At 35.5% G+C, this 24,371-nt stretch overlaps 1 protein-coding gene across 20 annotated transcripts in view; it reads left to right on the forward strand.

Annotated features, from left to right (window-relative positions):
- Positions 1-24,371, forward strand: part of MTHFD2L (methylenetetrahydrofolate dehydrogenase (NADP+ dependent) 2 like) — a 169,901-nt gene that overhangs the window by 77,612 nt on the left and 67,918 nt on the right. For 17 of the 20 annotated variants that reach the window (XR_012516845.1, XM_074396267.1, XM_074396266.1 and 14 more), the window contains one exon: positions 6,945-7,037. Coding sequence is in view for 19 of the 20 variants with exons in the window: in XM_074396267.1 (XP_074252368.1) it covers positions 6,945-7,037 (93 nt within the window). In the remaining variant the exon portion in view is untranslated. Of the gene's footprint in view, positions 1-6,944; positions 7,038-23,274; positions 23,392-24,371 lie in introns of all 20 variants that reach the window. The other 3 variants (XM_074396278.1, XM_074396279.1, XM_074396280.1) reach the window with 2 other exon arrangements.

A 24,371-nucleotide genomic window follows, 5' to 3' on the forward strand; every position in this document is an offset into this window, starting at 1 on the left:
ATAATATTCATAAAATGCTTGTTAACAAAAGGGCCACATTTTATAGGGCTCTTTATATTTCTTTTATTATTTAAGCATAGATTAAAGCTACCATTAGCAACATTACTCTTACCTCACTAAACATTTCTTCTCATTCTTTGTTTCTAGGTCATTCCTTTCCTCCCAACTTCTAAACCAGCAGTTCTCAACCTAGCTGCCTATTAGGATCGTAAGGAGGCTTTAAAAATAGAGCAGCCTAAGCCCAACACAGAAAATAATTAAATCAGCATCATTAGGAGCAGAACCTGACTATCAGCAGGTACTTTTTAGAAGGTTCCATAGAAAAATCTAGTGTGGTCAGTGTTGAGAATATTTACTCAAGGAAGCATTGGAATAACCACAGGACTTAACTTTTTAATTCATAGCCATTCCCTAGGTGGCCTTTGCAGCCCTGTAGCTTTAAATATCATTTCCATCTCCTATATGCTTTAGACCCATATGAGCACTGTGCACTTGACAACTCCACTTGCATGGCAATACCCATTTCAAACTTATATGCAAACCTTCACTCCTAATTTTACTACCCTTAGTTTTCCCCATCTTAATGAGTGGTACTATCAGTTTTCCTGGTTGCTCAGTCAATCCTTGTCTTCTCTTTCTCTTACATCCTCTGTCTAACATTAGCGATCTGTGTAAAATACACCTGTGATATCATCACCTGGACTTATAAGATTCTAGTTCAGACAACTTCTGTTTCTCACTTGGAACACTGAAATGTTTATGAACTAGTGTCCCTGCATTCAGCCTTGTCACACCTTTCATTTAGAGTCTGCTTTTCACATGGTAGGTCATAATCACCCATATCTTCCCGTAGCATGACAGCCCATGACAACATAACAGCAGAATAACATCCAGGTTCCCTACCATGATATGCATGGCCTTATTTGACCTGACCCTGGGCTATATCTCCTAACTCACTTCCTACCATTCTCATGTTTCATCACTGCCCCCTGTCCTACCCATATGTGCTTTCCTGGAATATGTCTTATGTGTTCATGACTCAGTGTCTTTGCACCTGGTGTCCTTTCTGCCTGGAATGCTTTTTTCCCCCAAGTTATTTACATAATGTATTTCCTCACTTCCTTTAGGTTTTTGTCTAAATGTCACCTCGGGTTGCCCCAACCACCTTACCAAAATTACATTTAGTGTCTATAGAGTTTCTCTATAGAAAAGTGATTTTTAGTTTGTTTTTAAGTTTCATTTTATAGTTTATTCATTGCTTAGCTTTCAGAGAAAAAGAAATATTTTTTTTTGAATTCTATATTTGAATATTTAGATGCAATAGTAGCTTGCAGAGAAAAAGAAATTTTTTTTTAATTCTATATTTGAATATTTAGACTCAATATTTGAATAATTCAAATATTGAGTCTAAATATTCAAATATAGAATCTTTTGGTTTTATTTACCCAAAACAGAATTCAGGCTTTTTTTTTTTTCATTGCTGTTCTGTGCATGATTACTGAGTTTTCCTTCCTGTGATTTTTCTCTCAGTGATTTCTCCTTTAAACCAGACCGTGACATGAATTACTATATTGGGAATGACTCAGATTTTCCTTATCCAGAGAAAGTGACAAAGCAAAACTCTACATGTGAGGTTCTAGTTCAGATTGTTAGCAATTATGTTTCACCTGCTGATTCAGGATCAGGCAGGTGTTTGAAGATTTGCCTCATGAGAAAGGAAGTTGAGACTTATTTTGTGTTTTTGTTGAAGACAGATCTAGAATTATGGTAAAAGCCGGGAAAAGGTAGACTTTAGCTCTTATAATGAAGAAATTTCTTATAGTCAAGGCTAAGCAATATCCTCCCTCATATTTTTCTAAAAAGTGGTTTACCAATGGGAAAGGATATGAAAAGCATACTTAAAGGGGAATTGAAGCAGAAGGAAAAGAATTCGTTTTCACATTAACAATCTGTCTTCTCTGAGACCTTCAACTGTCCCATGGCTTTCTCAGGTGGAGTAAATAATGATGCTCTTGGCAACACTATAATTTCTGCCTCCTTCTAACATGTAATCTAGCACACTGTATTATGATTCATGTTTGTGTACCTGCTTTCCATGTAAGAATAGAGAATTGTGAATTCTTATTGCCTAGCATGATTCTGGTGTTCTTTAAATTTTTTTGTTTTTTTAAGTCATGATATGTAGTTCTTTATTCTTCCATAAAATGAACTGTTTTTTAGAGACAATAGTTAGAATGCTTGTGAAATCTTTCTATAAGTAAAATAGAAGAATCATGTTTTCAAATGATGGTTGTAGAGATGTGAGGAAAATAACTTACTCTAGGAGTAAAAGACAGAATCCAGAGTTGAAAGTTGGCACATGGACAGTCTTACCAAAATCATTCCATAGTGTCTGGTTCTTTAGCTTACTAAGCAAATAACTATTTCATTCTGCTCAGAGTGAGGCTAGAGAGACACTGAAAAAGCGTGTGCAAGTTTTTCAAGGGTGTGTCCATGACACAACCAGAGAATCTGGTTTAAAGGATTTATAGGCTCATTTGATTGTTAAATAAACCAAGGTCAGGAATGGCCCAGAAATGTCCAAGAACAGTCAATCCCTCATTAAAGTAATTTCAAACAAACAAACAAACAAACAATGATACTAACAAATGAAGCACATTGTGCTGTTTGTTCTAGGTTTGATTTTTTTTAATAGAAAATATTATTTGCTTCAAATTGGCATTATGTGCAAATTACTAGCAACTATTTGCTACAGTATATTGTTTTCCATAAATTACAGAGGTAATGATAGCCTAGAAAACTGCTCAGGTGGGTCCTAGTTGATAATTCTTGGTTGAATCTAGATTTTTACACAATAAAAAACACATCTTGTCTATCTATTAATTACTGATTTCCAAGAAAACGCTAAGATTCTAGAAGATAGATTCTAAGTACAGAAAGCCCTCTGTATCTGTGGGTTCCGCATTTGTGGATTCAACTATCTGTGGATTAAAGATATTTAGAAAAAATGATATAAATAATAAAAATAATTAAAAATATAATATAAAACAATTTACATAGCATTTACATTGTATTAGGTATTACTTATACTACCTAAGTAATAAGTAATCTAAAGATGATTTAAAATAAGTAAGAGGATATACATAGGTTATATGCAAATACTATATTATTTTGTATTAGCAACTGGAGGATTTGTGGATTTTGGTATCTGCCAGTGGGGCAGGGGGCCCTGGAACCAGTCCCTCCCAGATACTGACAGATACTGAAGGACAGCTGTATTTTATTCTTCCTATGTCTTAGAAACATATTATAAAGCACTAGGCACAAAATAGTTACTTGTAGACTCTGCTTATCTGGGTCCCTGTGATAGAAAACAAGGTCTCACTCTGTTCTCATATGCACTCTAGGAGGATACAACTGAGTGTGAGAAAAAACCATCTGAAAGTCAGAAATATGCATCATTCTTGAGTAGCTGCTGTGACTTGCTAGTACTGGCTTCCCTTGGGAAAAAGCTGAGAAGACACACACAAAAAATAGCTGCAAAAAGCCAGAGGATTGAAGAAAATTAATAGAGGATAAGAATTGAATATAGGAATGACAAGGATTATCACAATGCCAAGGAAGATGAGTTAAATAAGAATAGGGTTAACAGGACAGCTAGATGTCAGGACCAGGAACAGGAATTTAGGTGCTCACAAGCAAAAGGACAGAAGAGTCTGAGGCATCATTTCAACACATTTGCTTTTAGCTCATTGGGTCACCTCTCTTTATTATCAGGTCTACCGAATAACAGGCTAAATGCCTTTCCATGGTTTGGTATTGGTATAGTCATAAACTCTGATAAATCAAGTTCAAATATGACTTTGATAGTTTCTATGGACATCACCAGCCAAACTCACTGAGGAATATCAAGTTAACCTTATAGCATTGAAAAGGTAGTGAAGGGAGTGCAGTTACCTACAAGGGCTTTCTATGCAGTTTGAAATTTATCCTGATACACTTTTCTTTTGCCTGATACTTTCTAAGTTGTTTCTTATATGTGTATACAAATCACTGGATTTCGTGTCTCTGTCAATTTCTTAATGAAATCAGTACTGATGGAAATGGGAAGTTTCAGTTTTGCTTTGGTTTTGATTGTGTGGGTATTTGGGAGACTCTCATTTGGAATTAGAGAACACTTGAGTGGGTTGTTAAGGTATTACAGAACCTTTTCAAATGTAGGACACCAGAACTGACACAGAGATGGGTGCTTTATAATTTTGGTACCTTGGCATGGCTGTAAATATATACTCAACATTCTTGATGGTTTATAGTAAGTGAAAGAAAGAGAAAAACCAGGGAGGACTTTTAGACTTTTATTGTAAATAACTGAGCAGAAAATGGTGCCAACTAAAATGAAAAAGACTACTAGTTAGTTGCCTCTCATTGTCCTTCCTTTTCAAAGTTTTCCTGATTATCTTTTATTTTTCTGTTTTAACTTTAGTATTAAATTACATTCTTCCAAAAAAGAGTCCATTTTTATTGGACTTTTATTGCATTTGTAATGAACATCGATAGAATTATAATCTTAATGTTATTAACTATTTCTATCCAAGAACATAGTTTATCTTTCTAGTTCCTTCGTCTTATGTATATCTTTTGGTGTCATTCTGGAGATTTTCTTTTACTACATAGATTTTGCACATTTTTTTATTAAGCTTATTTTAAGTATTTTCTCTTTTGTTCAGCTATTACAGTGAGGCCTGTTCTCACAGGATATTTTATAAGATGTTATATATGTAAGCTATTTACTTCTGTATATTAGTTTCTTACTTGATTAATTTATTGAATTCTGTCAGTGTTTCTCACAGTAGTCTATTTTTTAGATTTATCAAATACATTTTAACTTTTATAGCTTTTTCTAGTTTCACTTGCTTATTGTTCTTTAACTTCTGAAGTTAAATGATTCATTTACTTATTTCTGTTTTATTGATATAATAATTTGTCTACAATTTTTTAAGCATTGCTTTATGTTTATTTTATAGAATCTAATATGAACTGTTTTCATTATAAATCTTTCTAAAAAGTTGGCAATGTTGTTTTGTTTTATTTTGACCCAAGAATTTTTTAAAATAGAATTTTTAACATCCTCCATTAGAAGAGTCTCTTTTTGAAGGGTCTTTTTTTTTCCAGTTTTGTCAATAATTATAATTGTACTGAGTTGTGTGCACACATACACACACGTACACACACACATACACATAACATACACCATGGAATACATGCAGCCATGAAAGAATGAGACTGTATCCTTTACAGGAACGTGGATGGAGCTGGAGGCCATTATCTTCAGCAAATTAGCACAGCAACAGAAATCAAATACTGCATGCTCTCACTTATAAGTGGGAGCTAAATGATGAGAGCAAATGGACAGGGAGAGGAGAACAGCAGATACTGAGGCTTACTGGTGGGTGGAGGTTAGGAGGAGGGAGGGAGTTAGAAAAACTAGTTACTAGTTAATGGGTACTAGGCTTCATACCTAAGTGATAAAATAATCTATACAATAAACCCTCATGACATGAGCTTACCTATATCACAAACCTGCACAGGTATTCTTGAACTTAAAAGTTAAAAGTAAATAAATAAATACAAACTTTGGTTTAATATTTGTTCATAATGTTCAACTTTTCCACGACATTTTTTGTTGAGTTTATTAGTACATTGGTAAGTGCTTAATTTTTTTTTTTTTTTGCTTTTGTTTTGCCTTTTGTCTTGGTTCTGACACTTTTTAAATATACCGTTTTATTGAATTTTTTTAAAATTGCATATGGTAAAATTTCCTCATTTTGGTGTGCAGTTTCATTAATTTAGACAAATGCATGTAGTCATCTATTAAATTAACTAGTTTAACACCACTTGGATCAGAACAGCTTCATCACTTCCCACATTTCCCTGGGTTTGCTCTTGCATAATATCCTTTTATTAATGCTATGTCACATCTACTTTTATTACTCATCATTGAATGAGATGGATGTTCTTAGATCTGCTATTTACAGGACACTCTGTTGGGGGTTAGAGGAGGTCCTGTGCAGCCTTCTGACTCCTTTATTACCTTCACAAAGTCAGACTGCTTCCTTCTAAAATAGCCCCTCTATGCGAGTGTGTTACCAGCCACTCTGAACTATAGCAGGTCCCTGAAGGCTCTTCTGCCTTTATTTCTGTTCTCACTGCCCCAGTTAAGAAAGCTATATTGTTTGCACAGTGGGATGAACTTTTTGTAGAAGTGTAATTTTGCGGTCAGTTTCAGGGATCTGCCGCTGCCGGCCATGTTGTCATTGTCTGCATTTCTTTGCTGCCTTTCTCCCTGTATAGTATCTACTAATTGCTGCTTTTGGTTACTCTTAACATGTTTTTGGAGTCTGTAGAAAAGAGGTCTTCCAATTTTTCTAAAAGTGGAGAATGGAGATCATGTAACTTTTGTTAGTTTTGTTAACTGTGTAGCATTTGCACATCTTCCAGGAGAAGACAAGACTTAGCCATATTTTTACCAGAAGTCCTTCTCTTGACTACACTTTATCACCAACTTTCCCTCACTACCCTTTCATGGCTCACACTGTAAATATTGAAATCTCTTTCCTCTCTTGTTCATTCATCAGTCCCTCAAGGTTTTCATATAAAAGCTTCCTGTGATGTACCATAACCTATGACAAAAAAATTTCGCTGTTTTCTAAATACCTGCTTTCAAAGTTGGTTAGTTTTTTTGTTCACTTATTTTGTTGCTTTCGGTATTTGTTTGCCTGCCATTATGAAGACAACTACCCTGTATACTAATGTATTAAGTGATTTAGTCATATCAAAGTAGCTTTTCTACTCTTAGGAAATAAGCGAAACTCTTCTAGATTTAGAGCATCTGTAAAATTTTTAAAAGTTCAGTAATCATTAATAGAAATTCTTCTGTATTCCAGGTGATGCAACTGTGACAATAGCTCACAGATATACCCCCAAAGAACAACTGAAGATTCATACACAACTGGCAGATATTATCATAGTTGCTGCAGGTAAGTCCTTAGTGACTGTTATTTGTTGGAATGTCATCAGCAGAGTAATTCCTGCCCTAATTGCTGACATGTTTGAAAGCTTTTTGAGAGAGTTAGGTGTATATATGACTAACTTCTGTTGGTTGGATTCTGTTTCTTGGTAATCATTTTATCAGTCCATTGTGCCTATGTTAGCATTAGTTTCTTCATTATGGAAAACCCAAACAGCTTTTGGGATGACAGATGAAGCACAAGAACCATGTGCAGTTTTCTAATTGCTTTGACAAACATAGTTTAACAGCATTTACAGAAAAAGGTTTGGTGCAAGTAAATTATACATTGTAGCTATGGGGGAACAATAAAACTTGTACATTCAAGGTGTATTAAGGAACACAGAATGTTCAGGTGAGGGGAAAAGATAGTCACTATGCTGCCCTAGACACAGCCAGGCTGAAGAATTATGTTCTGAAGTCAAGACGTTAGGGGAAAAGTTGTTGGATGAGACCATGTGCAAAGGAGAGCATCTAGGATGAAAATCTTTCAAAAAATAGGACATACGAAGTTTGGTCTGATGAAGTGAGGATGTTTGGTCTGGAAGAAAGAATGACCTAAAGAGATACAACAGCTTTTTTTTTTTTTTTTTAAACAACAACAACAACAACAACAAAAAGCAAGCCCAAACTTTTATAATAGTAAAAGCTGCCTCAAAGTCACCAGTTCTTGAGAGAGTAAGTTCCTTATTATTACAATAATTAGCAATATAGATGAGAACCTCAGTGGGGTTCCATAGAGCATTATTTATCATCGTTTATTGGCTTTTGCTCCACTTTGGATGACAAAAACTCATCCCTTCTTTCAACATTATCAGAATATTTTCATAAATTAAACAACATAACTAAAATGCATGTAAACAGTTATAATTATTTTGAACATATGTTCTATGGAGAAAGAATTACATTCTTTCTTTACTCCCTACCATTTAGGAACATCGTAGAGAATATCTATGTACTGAGTACTAGGTTGGTTTTAGTATTTCCCTCAATGATGAGACTCTTTAATTCTCTATTTTATAATATGAAAGAAAGTCCACCTATCTGACAAGGGGCTGATATCCAGAATTTACAAAGAACTAAAACAGATCTACAAGAAAAAAACAAGCCCATTCAAAAGTGGGCGAAGGATATGAACAGACACTTTATAAAAGAAGACATGCAGGAGGCCAACAAACATATGAAAAAATGCTCATCAACACTGGTCATTAGAGAAATGCAAATCCAAACTACATTGAGATACCAATCACACCAGTTAGAACAGTGATCATTAAAAAATCTGGAGACAACAGATGCTGGGGAGGATGTGGAGAAATAGGAACAATTTTACACTGTTGGTGGGAGTGTAAATTAGTTCAACCATTGTGGAAGACAGTGTGGCGATTCCTCAAGGACCTAGAAATAGAAATTCCATTTGACCCAGCAATCCCATTACTGGGTATATATCCAAAGGATTATAAATCATTCTAATATAAGGACACATGCACACGAATGTTCATTGCAGCACTGTTTACAATAGCAAAGACCTGGAACCAGCCCAAATGCCCATTGATGATAGACTGGACAGGGAAAATGTGATACATATACACCATGGAATACCACACAGACATCAAAAACGATGAGTTCTTGTCCTTTGTGGGGATGTGGATGAACCTGGAAACCATCATTCTCAGCAGACTGACACAAGAGCAGAAAATCAAACACCGCATGTTCTCACTCATAGGCGGGTGTTGAACAATGAGAACACATGGACACAGGGAGGGAAACACCACACACTGGGGTCCGTTGAGGGGAAATGGGGGAGGGATGGGGGGTGGGGAGCTGGGGAGAGATAGCATGGGGAGAAATGACAGATATAGGTGAGGGGAAGGAAGGCAGCAAATCACACTGCCATGTGTGTACCTATGCAACAATCTTGCATGTTCTTCACATGTACCCCAAAACCTAAAATGCAATTAAAAATAAGCTTTATGAAACATAATATGTATATGTTTATACATGTATTTCATAAGATTTCATAAGATTAAATTTATTTGTGTTTTTCTACAGAGTAAGTTGACAAGAAGGATATTTTAGAACACAGAAAAGGCTGGAGTATGGGGGTTGTGTATGGATAATTCATTACAGATATTTGAGAGTTTGTTGTATATTCTGATTTTAATTAAACATGAGTACTTTTGAATAGCAAAGACGGTACTAAATTCATGCATTCATTCAATAAATATTGGACCTTTCCTATGCATCAGTATCTGTTTTAAATTTTAGGAATACAGCAATGGATACAAATGATGAAATGCCAGCCCTTGTAGAACTTACATCTTGGTGGAAGAGAGAGCAAATAAAAAGTAAAATGTAATGTCAGATAGTGATAAGTGCTATAATGAAATTGGTTGAAGGAATAATGTTTTGGGCATACTGTTTTAGATTGATTGATTGGTGAAGACCTTTCTCGGGAGGCGACCTTTTGAGTAGAGTCCTTGTCCCAGCCATTCTCCATTTGCCCACCAGCCGCAATCTCTGCCCTTCCCTGCCCTGGTCTGGCCCTGAGGCTGACTAATGAGAGGCTGACTAATAAGGATGGCCTCACCTGTGTTCCTCCGCCACTAGCTCTCATCAAGGTTTGGCACCAGTAGGATATCTGAAGGAGAAGAGAAAGGTCAAGTCATGGTGTTTCTTCTCTACTCTCTTCCACTTCTACTCTCTTTCTGCTTCCTCCTTCATGGATAGCTTTTGTTCAGCACCCTTTCTCTGACAGCTGACGCTGTCATTGGGCTGCAGTAACATCGTTTCCTCCCTTACCCCTACAGACTTAGGAATGGTGCAAGCTTCCTCCAGTTTCTAATCTCTAAGAGCTGTAACAGCTTTTGTTTTTTCTCTTACCCTGAATATATCTCTGTAAAAATTATTTCATTACTGTATGGGGTGGATTCTGCTTCCCACGGAGACACTGATAGAAGCAGATCTGTATGAAGTAAAGGCACAAATCAAGAACCATTCCTGAAGGAAGAGCATTCCAAGCAGAGGGAACAGCAGATACCAAAGTCCTTAGGCAGGAGCATGCTTCATGTGTTCCAGAACACAGGAATTTGAGGGTTTATTATATTAATCTGATTTTAATTAAATATTAATAAATTATGAAGATACTAGTAGGAAATGTTGCTGGGAAGGTAGCCAGGGTTAGCTCATATAGAACGTTGTTGGCCATCTTGAGGATTTTGATATAAGCCAAGAATGGCTGACAGCAGGAGATCAAATATTCTGACTTATGCTTTAAAGGAGTGATCATACCTTTAAAAACATGTCAGACCTTACGTCTGAAGTTGTGTCAAGAACTGATTCTAGAGGTGCAAAAGTAGAAACAGAGAGAAAAGGTATTGCAATTTCATTTCATGGATCTAGATTTTGCTCTAATTTGTTTTTATTTGGATACACAGTTTCAATCAAATTTAATAAAATATCTGATTCTTCTGTAGGCCTTTTTCTGGAATCTAGACTATATACATGACTCCAAGAATAGCAGTTGGCTCCTCATAGAGTAAAAGCAGCAATTTTTTTTTCCCTGAAAAAAAAAATTGGTAAGCTGGCACAGATATAACTGTATCACATTTACATTTCCTTTTTTTTCTGAGAAATTATATTTGTGTGATACCAAATGAAAATTTTTGAACTTCATTGACAGAAGTCAGAGATGTTTAGAGAGTCAGTAAACTTTTTCAGACCACAGACCAACATTAAGTGAAATACTGCTGCAGCCACCGATACCTTTATGGCAGATAAATATTATACTGACTTCTTTTTATAGACAGTTTTGTTCACACGCAAGACTCAGAATTTGTTAAGTAAAGAGGAATCTGAATGCTCATCTTTGTCCATTTCTAAACTTAGGCAGAATGAAACTTACATTATCTTTAAAAGGTATTATTTAACTAATGTTAACAACTTGTACAGAATATTTGACAGTTGCTCTTAGGTACCATTTGTCAAATGTAATATTGAGTGAATATTTTATTATAGTGGAGGAAAATCTCTCAGCATGCCTTCCTACTCATGGTTTGTTTTGTTATTATAACAAATAGCACAAGGGTGCTCTCAATCCACTTGCAAGAAACACGGATATTCTCTTGTGATTAAGTTTAACCTTATACCATAATGCCAGCCAACACTGTTGCCATCCTTGGGTTTATCCTCTGGCTTCCTTTGTAAAGGCCTAAATAAGCATTGAGTAAATATATTTAAAAAGAAGTCAGGAAGGAAAAAGAAAAGGAAAATAAATGAAGAGAAAGACAAGGAAGACTCAAGCCTATATAAAACAAACAGGACAGGAGCCAGCAGGTACTCAAGCCTCTAGGTGTGGTGTGTGTTGAGGCTCTCCCACAACTATCCCGCTGAGGGTATTCTCTTACCACCAGAGGGCGCCAGCCAGGTGAACTGCTACTTTAAATGTAGCCAAGTTGGCCATACACCATCCTGCTCCTAGTTAGAAGATATTTAAACAAAGACAGTGGGAACAAGTCCTGATCCTTGCTTTTTTATTTAACCTTTAATGCCGCTTTCTAAATACAAAAGTATGTTGAATACTGGAAGACAGATTTGTATATAGTTCTACAGTCTTCTTGAAGAAATAAATATTTAGCAAATGGGAAATTTAAGGGAAGAAAATTAAAAATTTATAAGAAATAACTAAAGATTGCTACATTTCCAGTTAATTAATAATCACCTGGAGAAGTTAAGGATAAAACATGTACATATTTATAAATTATAGAAAAAAAAATGAGTGAATATAAAAAGAAATTCCATATAACCAGGCAATAGGAATAAAGTATTGCCAAAATGACCATATCATGCATTGTGTGGGAAACAAACAAATGTAAATAGTGGGTATTTAAAAAGGAGATAATTATCTAATGGCAGAGGTAGCCAGAATGGGGAGGGCTGGATCACTGTCCGGATGAAAATGTCAGCATATATGGAAACAACCTCATCTAGGTGAACTCAGAAAGAGTAGAAGGAGGAGAAGTGTGTGATACATATCAGAAATAGTGATAATGTCTGAGAGATGAGAATGAAGAAAGTGATGATGAAATCTTGACACAAGCTTGAAAAAGGTAAAAGAAAAAATCCTTGTATGAAGATCCTGAGACATGAATAGTATTAGCTTCTGTTAATGTCATCCTTCCAGTTTCTCACAGTTCCAATCCTACAGGCTTAACTATATATAGATCACTTATCTTTTAAAAGCTGTCCCCCAAAATTGAGATTTAGACTCAGAAGCTCAGATCTGCAGAATCAGACCCTGCCACACTATGCAATTAGAAGTAAGAAACTTCAAGTCCCTACTTAAAGCCACATTGTTGAGTTCACAGGGAGAATTAACAAGTTTTTAAGGTACTTTAATGTTCCATGGTTACAGCACTTAGTACCTGTTTGTAGTTGTTATCTTCACTAGACTATGGCATGGAAAGGGCTGAGGTTGTTTTTTGTTTGTTTTTTTAAGCTTGCTAGGTAAGTGCTTAGAATGACATCTAACACATAGTGAGTGCCTAATAAACGTGAGCTCTGTTGATTTTGAGATTATATCTAGAACAATGACTTTTTCAAATTGATACATATTTAGCAGATATATTTGAAATAATATATTTTTTTAAAGATGGAATCATTATTCTAGTTGTTGGTTGATTTACAGTGTAGCATTATTTTTGGGAACTACCAAGTGTTCCCAGTTTGTCATCATAAAGTAGTTGATAAAATGATAAAATGTGAAGTATTCGTTCATGAAAGCGTAGTTCATGTCATTAAGTGTATGAATGGACTGATTTAGTTATAAATGTTAAGATTAAGAAATGATGGGAAAGGTGGCCATGTGCAGTGGCTCACACCTATAATGCCAGAATTTTGGAGTCTGAGGCAGGTGGATTGCCTGTGGTCAGGAGTTCAAGACCAGCCTGGCCAACATGGTGAAACCCCATCTCTACTAAAAATACAAAAATTAGCCAGGCATGGTAGTGGGAGCCTGTAATCCCAGCTGGTTGGGAGGCAGAGTCAGGAGAATTGCTTGAACCTGGAAGGCAGAGGTTGCAGTAAGCCAAGATTATACCACTGCACTTCAGCCTGGGCAACAGAGCAAGAATCCGTCTAAAAAAAAAAGAGAAAGAAATTATGGGAAAGGTGAAGAAAGAATAAAGAGACTCTTACTGGCTGAAAGGGAGGAGCAGTTTAGGGAAAGACTAAATCAGCTTTGTACAAGCTACTAATAAAGAAGGGAGAGCTAGCCAGAATTGGGTATCAATTCTGAGATGGTGTTAGGAGATCATTGGGCTCTCTCGTATCTCATGCTTTAAGGAAACTGTAGGCTATCCTAAGTCATAAAATTCTAGGAACCTTCATTATTCAGCAGGATAGGCAAGTTTTTTGCAAACATTGTCCACATTACCCACCACCCCTCTGAGTCAACTCTGGAACTAACTATATTCAGGAGATGAGCTGCCGAGTCAATCCCACTTGCAGGTCAAACTCTGGGTATAGTGTCGTGGTGGTGAAAGCTGCCATTTTTGGCCACTAAGCCATCCCTTCCAGCACCGTGAATGAACCTTCACAGTCGTAACTCTAGAATCTCTGTTGCAACACTTTTAATGTCAGATACCATAATATGAAACAGGATACATGGGCAATTTAGTAATTCAGAATATTCCTACTTGTCATAAAGTTCAAAGTGACCAACTAATTTCCTTTCACCACTTCTCCCATCATATTATCAAGTCTTAGAAACACTCCTGTGAAATATTATCCTACAGCTCAATAGGGTTTTTCCCCTGGTGTTATTTCCTCCTCCTTGAAACAGGGTTCCTAGTTTTCAGGAAACCAGGACATTGAGAAATTCCAAGGGGTGGGGCATGGAAATAGCTCCACCATCCCCACAGCTCATGCAACCTCGGAGTGGAACTTGCTCACTTATACAGCCCTGAGTGCTTCCTGAGTGAGGCCAGCACATTTTATGGCTTCACTCCTACTGTTGTCCTTTTCCTATTTCATTTATTTGTTATTGTCCAGCTTGTCTTCTTTCGCTAGCCTCTGCAACTCCAGCTAAGAGTTCCTTCCCTTCTTCCTAAAAGTTATCATTATTTTCATGGTACAGAGTGGTGAAAATGCACAGGCCTTTCTATAATAAGAATTCCAGGATTTAAATTCTAGCTCTGAGACTTGCTAATAGTGAGCTCAGCCTCATCTCTGAATCTCTGTCTGTTCATTGATGTGATTTGAATGATAATAATAAAAATAACCTTCCACAGCAATGTCTACTTTATATTTTTGGTAGTATACTGATTTAAGTAGCTTTCCCCATATCTAAAATGATGCCTTTCACTTATTGAAAGGCATTGTAGTGTGGTTTATGTGTAATAGCAAATAAAGTATTTAATACTTCTCAAGAAAAACCTTCTGTATAGTGTTATCAAACTAGCCAATCCATGTAAAGAGCATAGCGCAGTGCCCAATATATCGCAAATATTCAATAAGTGTTAGGCGTTAATGCGTTCTGTGTTAGGAATTGCATGTGAATAAACGATTTAGAAATGATAAATCAATTGATTATTAAGCTACAACTTGACATAACTAAAAGAATATACTTCTTGGTTGCTTTTGATACTAATATAGTATCAGAGTAGTTATTTTAAGCATAAATAAATTAATCTAAGAAGTTATACATGTGGGGACAACTTTATAGAAACTTTGTTTTTATACTTAAGATGTGTGACTTCTCAGGATGACATCAGCACTTGTTCCTATATGTTTGTTCTGTTGTTCCTGGATGAATTCCTCATTGCCTCCTCTACCTCTTTTGGAACAACCTGACTTTGAGAGGGGAGATAGGGAAGGTCGAGGCACTTAGGTGAAAGGGATTTTTTTCCTCTCAGACCTTTATCCACCCTCCCAGTCTCCCTTTCTCTGTTTCTACCTCATCTTCCCACTTCAGTCTATTCTGGCCCTCACAACCCATGCCCAGAGCCTAAGGTACTAAGTAAGCAAAGCTTCCCTGGTTTGCAGTGAATTTTGCCAATACATGAGAGGGCAGCTTGACTACTGATCTTTTTCTTAGTGTCAGTAATACAGCCTTACTGCAAAACTTAGAAAGCATGGACAATAGAGAGACAAAAGGAAAGAACCTTTAATCCCAACCAAGGTGAACTATGGTGAACAATTTGATGTTTGGCCTTATACATGTATCTAAATAGCTGAACAGTTCTTTTGCCTTGTACACACTATTTGTATTTAGCAGCTCTATGCTGCGCACATGTTTCTTTCTAAAACAGTCTTCTAATGACTCCATAATATTGTGTGCTCTGGATATACTATCATTTATTCATTCAGTTCTTGACTGTTGAAAATTTAGATAGTTATCCAAGTTTTACTGTTATGAATAAAGTGGCAAACAGCTGTAAACATCTTAGATTATTTGCACAAGTGACCTATAATATTTATCATATTGATCTTAAGTTTATTTTCTTATTCTCAAAGACAAATGAATATTTAAGCATGATGTATAATAAAGGCTCATATGTGTATTTTATTTAATTCTGCTTGGGTCCATGCATGTGTATCATGGGCTTGGGAAGAAGCGAGGTTCCTCCCTTCAAGTTATCTCTGTAGCCTTTGATATTATCACTTTGTTATATTTTTATATCCAGGTCTTTAAAAGGTTTACGTTAGGAGATATTTAAATATGCTTAAAAGTATATAAGAAGAATGTTAATAAAAATATTAACACATTGTCATTACCTAGATTTGTCAGATATAAGTATTATGCATATTTTCAACCTACCTGTTTTATATTTCCATAACTTGCTTTGTTCTGATTAATGTTATGACTTGAAAATTTGCCCATGCTAATAGATGTAGCACTCTTTCTATAATACTCAATTGACCGAGTATCCATTTTCTACTGATAGATATGTATGTTATTTCCAATTTATTGCTATTATGAACAGTTCTGTAATGTTTAAGCTTATATGTATTTTCTGGGACACATTCATTTATCCAACAAATACTAATTTTGCCACTGGTACATATTAGGTCATATAGCAAGCAGTAGAAAAATAAATATATGTAGATTTGGTTCAGCTCTTGAGAGCTTCAGAGACTAGTAGAGGAGAAAGATGTACAAACAAATTACTGTAATACAGCTTATTAGTGCAATATTAGATATATGTGTATATACATATGAATATGTCTGTCTAGAAAAGTAGACTGTGTGTGTGTGTGTGTGTGTGTGTGTGTGTGTGTGTGTGTATAAGAGACAAAGATTGAGAAAGAAAAACAGAGACAGAGAGAGAGCATCATTGGAGAGGAAGTAATACCTGTGCTCCTCTGACACTGAAGAATAAATGAATGAGTTGGGTTCCATCCCACAGAATGAACAGAAATTCACTAGGCAAAATAAAAGGTATTTTATTCTGGCAGCTTAGAGCTATAAAATGTTATGCATATAGCAAAGAAAATATTTACTCTTTCAAAATGACAGGCTCCTGTCTGTGAGTTGTGAAAAATGAAGCATAACGTTTAGGAAAGGCCAAACAGCATAATAAATTAAGAAAGTTTAATTTTATCCTATAGGTCATGGGCAACCTTTAAATAATGAGAAGTGCTGGAATAACATCATATTGAATTTTAGAAAGGGCACTTGGATAGCCTCTCGGCAGATATGAAACTGGAAGCAGCATTGATGTAGTTCTTAACTAATACAGGAGTAGATGAAAGTGAGAAGGAAAAACAGGAAGTAGACAGGAAAGACTTCCTGGCTTTAGAGACTAAGTATATGGTGATCCTGTTAACAAGGAAGGGCGTATAGAAAGGAAGAAAGATTTAGGAAAAGTAAAGATAAGTGGGTGGGAGGAGTTAATTAATGCAATGTGAACATTTTCAATTGATGACACTGGGTGTTATATTCAGTTGGAAAAGCCCAGTAGAGGGTTGAGATATGTGGGGTTGGGGTTTGGAAGTGAGAGCTGTTCTGGAGTGACAATTTTTGAAGTCATTAGTATCAACAGTAGTGGACATGAAGGCATGGATAAAACCCTATAGGATAAGTCTGTTTATAGTGCATGGACTGAAGAGTTCTATTCTGACATATTTGAAGTGTGTTGGTTGATAGGGTCACTATAACATTGCCTTCTTGCCTCTGTGAAACTAGTGCCAATGGAAGATAGCCTACTCTTATTCCAGCATTTACTTTAATTGATTGTATAAGAAAAACTGGTATTTTTATGAAGCTTTGTTTCATACCTGTTGTTCCCTGGTAACCGCAACCTTTATCAGCTTTAAAGCATTGTTTGAGTAACATAAGAGAAGGTATTTATAAACCAAAATGTACGATATAGTGGAAACAAAATTATGTCCTAAAAATACAATGATAGACTTACATCATAAACATTTAATCTTTTACATGTAAAAGATTAAATGTGAACTTCTTTAATGTAATGTAAACTTCTTTAATAAATGTTTCCAGCAGGCTGAATTTTTTGTTTATGCTTGCATTTGCAGTCTTTGCATAGTGGATTTATTGTGACCATCCAATTCTCAGTTAATTTCCGTTATCTGACATGTCCAGGTTACCAACTTGAGCTGACTGTTACAGCTTTATTGCTTACAGCCTAATGTATCTTCACAGTACTTTTATTGGTGACCAACAGCCTGGTTTCAGTAACTCTAGATTTCCCATGTGCATTATTTAATTATTTTAACGCTTTCTAAAACACAAACAAATTGTTTTCTCAATTCCTTATGGCTTATTTGACTTCCAAACCGGGTTACCTAAATTTTGCTTGAAACATCTATTAACTTATTCACTTATTTTTTTTTTAAGTTTTAGAAGCTTTCCTCTTCTTTTTTTAGTATTTTTATTTATTTTTTAATTATACTTTAAGTTCTGGGGTACATGTGCAGAATGTGCAGGTTTGTTACATAGGTATACATGTGCCATGGTGGCTTGCTGCACCCATTACCCCATCGTCTACATTAGATATTTCTCCTAATGCTATCCCTTCGTTATCCCCCCAGCTCCTTTTTTACCTCCCCTAGCTCCCCATCCCCCAACAGGCCCCAGTGTGTGATGCTCCCCTCCCTGTGTCCATGTGTTCTCATTGTTCAACACTGACTTATGAGTGAGAACATGCAGTGTTTGTTTTTCTGTTCCTGTGTCAGTTTGCTGAGGATGATGGTTTCCAGCTTCATTCATGTCCCTGTAAAGGACATTAACTCATGCTTTTTTATGGCTGCATAGTATTCCATGGTGGATATGTGCCACATTTTCTTTATCCAGTCTATCATTGATGGGCATTTGGGTTGGTTCCAGGTCTTCACTATTGTGAACACTGCCACAATAAACATATGTGTGCATGTGTCTTTATAATAGAATGATTTATAATCCCTTGGGTATATAGCCAGTAATAGGATTGCTGGGTCTAATGGTATTTCTATTTCTAGATCCTTGAGGAATTGCCACACTGTCTTCCACAATGGTTGAACTAATTTACACTCCCACCAATAGTGTAAAAGTGTTCCTATTTCTCCACATCCTCTCTAGCATCTGTTGTCTCCTGATTTTTTAATGATCGCCATTCTACCTGGCCTGAGATGGTATCTCAATGTGATGCCATTTACATTTCTCTAATGACCAGTGATGATGAGCTTTTTTTCATGTTTGTTGGCTGTATAAATGTCTTCTTTTGAGAAATGTTGGTTCATATCCTTCACCCACTTTTTGATGGGGTTGTTTGTCTTTTTTTGGTAAATTTGTTTAATTTCTTTGTAGATTCTGGATATTAGGCCTTTGTGTGATGGGTAAATTGCAAAAATTTTTTCCCATTCTGTTGGTTGCTGGTTCACTCTAATGATAGTTTCTTTTGTTGTGCATAGGCTCTTTAGTTTAATGAGATCCCATTTTGGCTTTTGTTGCCATTTTGTCCATTTTGGCTTTTGTTGCCATTGCTTTTGGTATTTTAATCATGAAGTTCATTCCCATGCCTATGTCCTGAATGGTATTGCCTAGAGTTTCTCGGGTTTTGTGGGGAATGATACTCACTTTTATTCTTTAAACACTAGGACCTGAAAGTGAAAGTTCTACGTGTCCTTACTAGTTTTTTCTAGCCATCCAGTCTATTCTCTATTGTCTCACCTTGTCCTTTATTCCTTCACACCTGTGATGTCCATTCAACTTTTCTGAGGCTCTGATCAAGGCAACTTATGACACAACAGGGTCTACATTGCTAGTATGGATTGAAAGCTCGTGTCACTATATGATTGAAAATCATAATTTAAGTTTTATGTGCCTTTTTGGATATGTCCCTTGAGTATTATCACTTGCTTCATCAAGAGACTCCAATAAATGCTATCTGGACTACACTGAAGACAAGGTATAAGGCATTTTTCTCCACCATACTTTCAATAGATTTATCTCTTTTTAGGTTTATTTTTTAAATTTTATTTTTAATTATTTTTTGAGGTGGAGTCTCCTTTTATTGCCCAATCTCTGCTCACAGCAACCTCTGCTTCCTGGGTTCTAGCAGTTCTCCTGTCTGAGCCTCCTGAGTAGCTGTGACTACAGGCATACACCACCATAACCAACTAGGTTTTTTTTTTTTTTTTTTTTTTGTATTTTTAGTTAGAGATGGTGTTTTACCATATTGGCCAGGCTGGTCTTGAACTCCTGACCTAATGATCTGCCCACCTCGGCCTCCCAAAGTGCTGGGATTACAGGCATGTATTTTTTTTTTAAATAAACCTTACTTCATATGACATTTTACGAAGTTGTACTTTATAGTTGTAAAAAAGTCATTTAATAACACCCATGTCAGGAATAAAATATGCCTTTACATTTTGTAAATTTTAAATACATTGTACTAACACGGGATGATGTGTGTTTTCATATAAAGTGTAAATCCTCTTTTTAAATCATATTGTGATTTATAGCAAAACAATAAAGAGGAGAAGGAGAATGGAAATATAAAGAAAGGAACTATATGACATAAGTGATAAGGAGGGAATAGTAAGAATTATAGTGGGACAGCACTGGAATGAAATCTACTGTACTGTGACCTCCAGCAGCCAGGACCATGTCTTATTTATATTTGTGTTTCTTGTACTTACTGAAGAAACTTGCCTTTAGGACTAGAAAACTCACTGTTCAATGAATGAATTCCTTTCTTTAGAAATCAAGTGCTTACCCAGTCAGGTGCAGTGGCTCAAGCCTATAATCCCAACACTTTGGGAGGGCGAGGTGGGCAGATCATTTGAGGTCAGGAGTTCAAGACCAGTCTGACCAACATGGTGAAACCCAATCTCTACTAAAAATACAAAAAGTTTCTTAGGTGTGGTGGTGCATACCTGTAATCTCAGCTACTTGAGAGGCTGAGGCACGAGAATTGCTTGAGAGAATCTCTTGAACTTGGGAGACAGAGGTTGCAGTGAGCCAAGATTGTATCACTGCACTCCTGCCTGGGTAAACAGAGTGAGACTGTCTAAAAAAAAAAAAAAAAAAAAGTTCAAGTGCTTATCTTGGTCTTGGTTTAAATTTTTTTCCTAGAAGGTAAGGAAGGTCTTTATAGGGGAAGATGATCTTTTCAGGACTTATTCAGCCTTAGATTCTCTTTCATGCCTTGTTTGGGGCTGTTTTACTTCATGAAAGTGTAATATGACATTGCATCAGCACCACTGACTCAGAGCTTGCACCTGCAGAGTTCAAAGAAAGGTAGAGAAGAGGCAGAGAAGCAACTGAGAAATTACTGTCTTCAATGAACAAACTAGAAAATACCATTGCTTTACTTTCTAGTGTGGGTAGATATATAAGCCTTTCTGTAGGTGAAGTCACTATTCCAATGGTGTATTCAGAGCATAGGATTGCTCAATGTCTGTTACAGACATGTGTTGACTGGCAGAAAGTGAAACAGTTCTATTAGGTCTACAGTCATTATTAGTTGTGTCATTTTAATAGCATCAGCATATCTAATTAATATCTAGGAAAACTGAAAATTGTTTAAAAACTGTAGGGATCAAAATGTTCCATGTCAGTGCTTATGTAATAATCCATACAGAGGTGGTGTTTGAAATGTACTGTGGAGACTCTGACAGAGCACCTGGCCACCTGCTTTAGGTGTGGCTTTGGTTCTGAAGGAGAGCAGTGAGAAGGAAGGAATGTGTATTGGTATGTCTGTGGTGCCTTCTAAGGCAACTTTCTATGAAAGTCTTTTCTTTTTCTTGTTTATGTAGTTAGAAAAAGGCTTCTGGCTCTATCTTTTACCATAGTGCATTTCCCCCACATTTATTTTGTTCAATTAATAATTGCCTATTTTAAAAATGACTTACCTTTGTTACAAAACCCAAGAGTTAATGAGTACTGTGCAGAAGTGTGGGCTTTATGACTGCAGTTGAAACAAATTCAAATAATAAATAGTTCTTCTCTGAATGTGCAGATTGTAGGCAATTCACTCAGTATTTTATTGATATGTGCCTTTCAAATGAAGATAATAATATAAGAATCAGATATTACGTTGTAAATAAAAAGGTAAGTGCATTGCAATATTTTTTTTTTGAGTTTCTGTTATGTGTTTCATAATTCCTGCTTATATATTTTTTAACAAACATCAGAAAGATTCCTTGTCTCTTTAAAATACACATACACATATGCCCACAAATCCACATTACCATATACATCCTTCTCATGGTAGTTGCTCATGATAGTCCTAAAAATAATGTGGGGCACCGTATCAGAAGGAGTGAGACCCCTTTATGCGTACTTAAGAGTAACATGCATTATTGTAGGTCACTAAGAGACCACCCCTAAATTTACTTCTTTGAATTAAAAAAAAAAAAAACATTTGAAGGGGTTTCCCCTTCTCTACTTAATGATAAATTTGATGACATTTTAATGGAAGCTCTGCAAAGGGTTTTGAACTGTTTGGAAAGAACTCTGAAAATGATATTAGTTTTACTGCAGCCTAGTTACTGTATTAGATAGTAAACATAAGTAAATTTATCCAAATACAAATAAATAATTTTTTAAACTTTTTTTGGGAGGTAAGCTTGTTAACAAACATTATCTCAGTTCCCAAAATTTAGGAATTTATCCTAAAGAGAATTATATTGAGGCTTACAGAGATAATACACAAAGATATCTGTTATAAATTTATTTATGATAGCAAAAAGTGGAAACACTCTAAACATTCAACAAAGATGGAACATTTTAATGGGTGATGGATGATGGTGTGTATCTATATGAACCCTATAGATCCAATTAAATTATATTTTTAGAAACATTTGTGTTCGATTATATTCATTGTAGAAAGATATGACCACACACACTCATGCATACATACTCACAAACAGAAAACAAAGATAGAATTAAAAAATACAACTAGAAGTTTTCTCTAACTGATAGGTAAATATAGATTCCTTTTTATCATTTTCTAAATTCTTTAAGTTAATTTTCTAAAATGTATTGATTTCATAATTATAAAGCAAAATAAAGAATATTGAAATGATTCATTTCCAATCACTGGCAAGATTCTACCTGCTGTCATGTTGTTTTCTGAAGCTGTTAACTTTTTAATTATAGAAGAACATGGAAACGATGAACTAAACTGTAATGGCTAGTCTCCTACAAAGTATCAAACACGTTTAATTCGTTGTCTTTTCTCGAAACAAAAGAAGAAATATGAATTAAATGGATGAATCATGTAGAATGTGAATTATATCTCAATAAAGCTTTTTTTAAAAAAATATATGGGAAACTGGAAGCCCTGAGGATACTAAAATAGAGGATAATTTCGGCTTTCAAATTTATTTCCATATATGTAATAGAAATAATTCATCTAGTACTTAGTTAGCACCAAGAGAGAGGAGTGGGACAAGAATATGAGGGAAAGAGATAGAAAAGGGATCCCTCTACCTGCTTTCACTTGAGTCCCTGACTTTTACCATTATGAAACTTTTACCATTATGAAAAAGAGACTTCTACTCTTCTCTGCCTTGAACATTCCTTATTGCTGAACTCTTTCTTCAATCCTGTAGAGTTATCCAGATGACATTAATAACTTGTTCTACAATATTATGGTCTGCCAAGGACAAATCTGGATTTTAACTGAAGCATGTTTTGTAGCAAATAGGTGCAGATCCATTTTTTTCCCAACATCATTATTTAATATATATATTTTTATTTATAGGGTCTCTCTGTTTCTCAGGCTGGAGTGCAGTGGCACAATCATGGCCCACTACAGACTTGACCTCCTGGGCTCAATTGATCCTCCCATCTCAGCCTCCCGAGTAGCTGGGACTACAAGGTACATACCACCATGCCAGCTAATTTTTATATTTTTTGTAGAGATGGGATTTCACCATTTTGCCTAGGTGGTCTCCGACTCCTGAGCGGAAGTGATCTGCCTACCTCAACTTCCCAAAGTGCTGGGATTACAGATATGAGCCACCACACCCAGTAATATATAAGTATTTTAGATGTTAGAAAAACCTATTTAGTTTTAAATTTGTCCATTTAGTTTTTTGACATTGCTTAAAAAAAAAAGCATATAAACATATATATCCATTCACGTAGTACTCCTCAGCAGTGAAAAGGAATGAACATTGATACACACAGCACCCTGAAGGAATTTCCAGCAAATTTTGAAGTGAAAAAGCCAATCTCACATGTTCTATGTTCAGTCATATCATATATTATTCCATTTATATAGCATTCTTGAAAGTGACAAAATTAGTGGTTTCCAGGAGTCAAGGACAACATGATTGGGAGGGAACTGGGTGTGGCTTTAATAAGGCAACATGAGGGACTCTTGTGATGATGGAAATGTTCTATATCTTAACTATATCAATGTCAACATCCTGGGTGTAATATTGTCTTATAGTTTGGCAAGATATTACCATTGTATAGTATCTTGTATTATTTCCTACAATGGCATGTGACTCTATAATTACCAAAAAAATGATAATTTAATTAAATCATATAATAAATAAGTAAAAGAATAAAATAAAAACAGACTACAAAAATGATTTAAAAAAAGCATGTATAGGGACATTTTCAAATCTTTTCTGTATGCTTAAATAATTAAAATATTGTCATTTCTTAGTATCATGGTACATTATTTTTAAAAACTTAGTGGTTGGTAGCAAACAGATTTTAATGTAATCTACTCAAAGATTACTCTGTATTCAAATAGAATTAGTGTAGGCTTGTCATCAATTATTTAAATATCATTGTTCATAATGTTTATTATTGCAATAATGACTAATATTTATTGAGCATTTCTGA

This window comes from Saimiri boliviensis, chromosome 3, assembly GCF_048565385.1.
Source record: "Saimiri boliviensis isolate mSaiBol1 chromosome 3, mSaiBol1.pri, whole genome shotgun sequence".
Lineage (NCBI taxonomy): Eukaryota > Metazoa > Chordata > Mammalia > Primates > Cebidae > Saimiri > Saimiri boliviensis.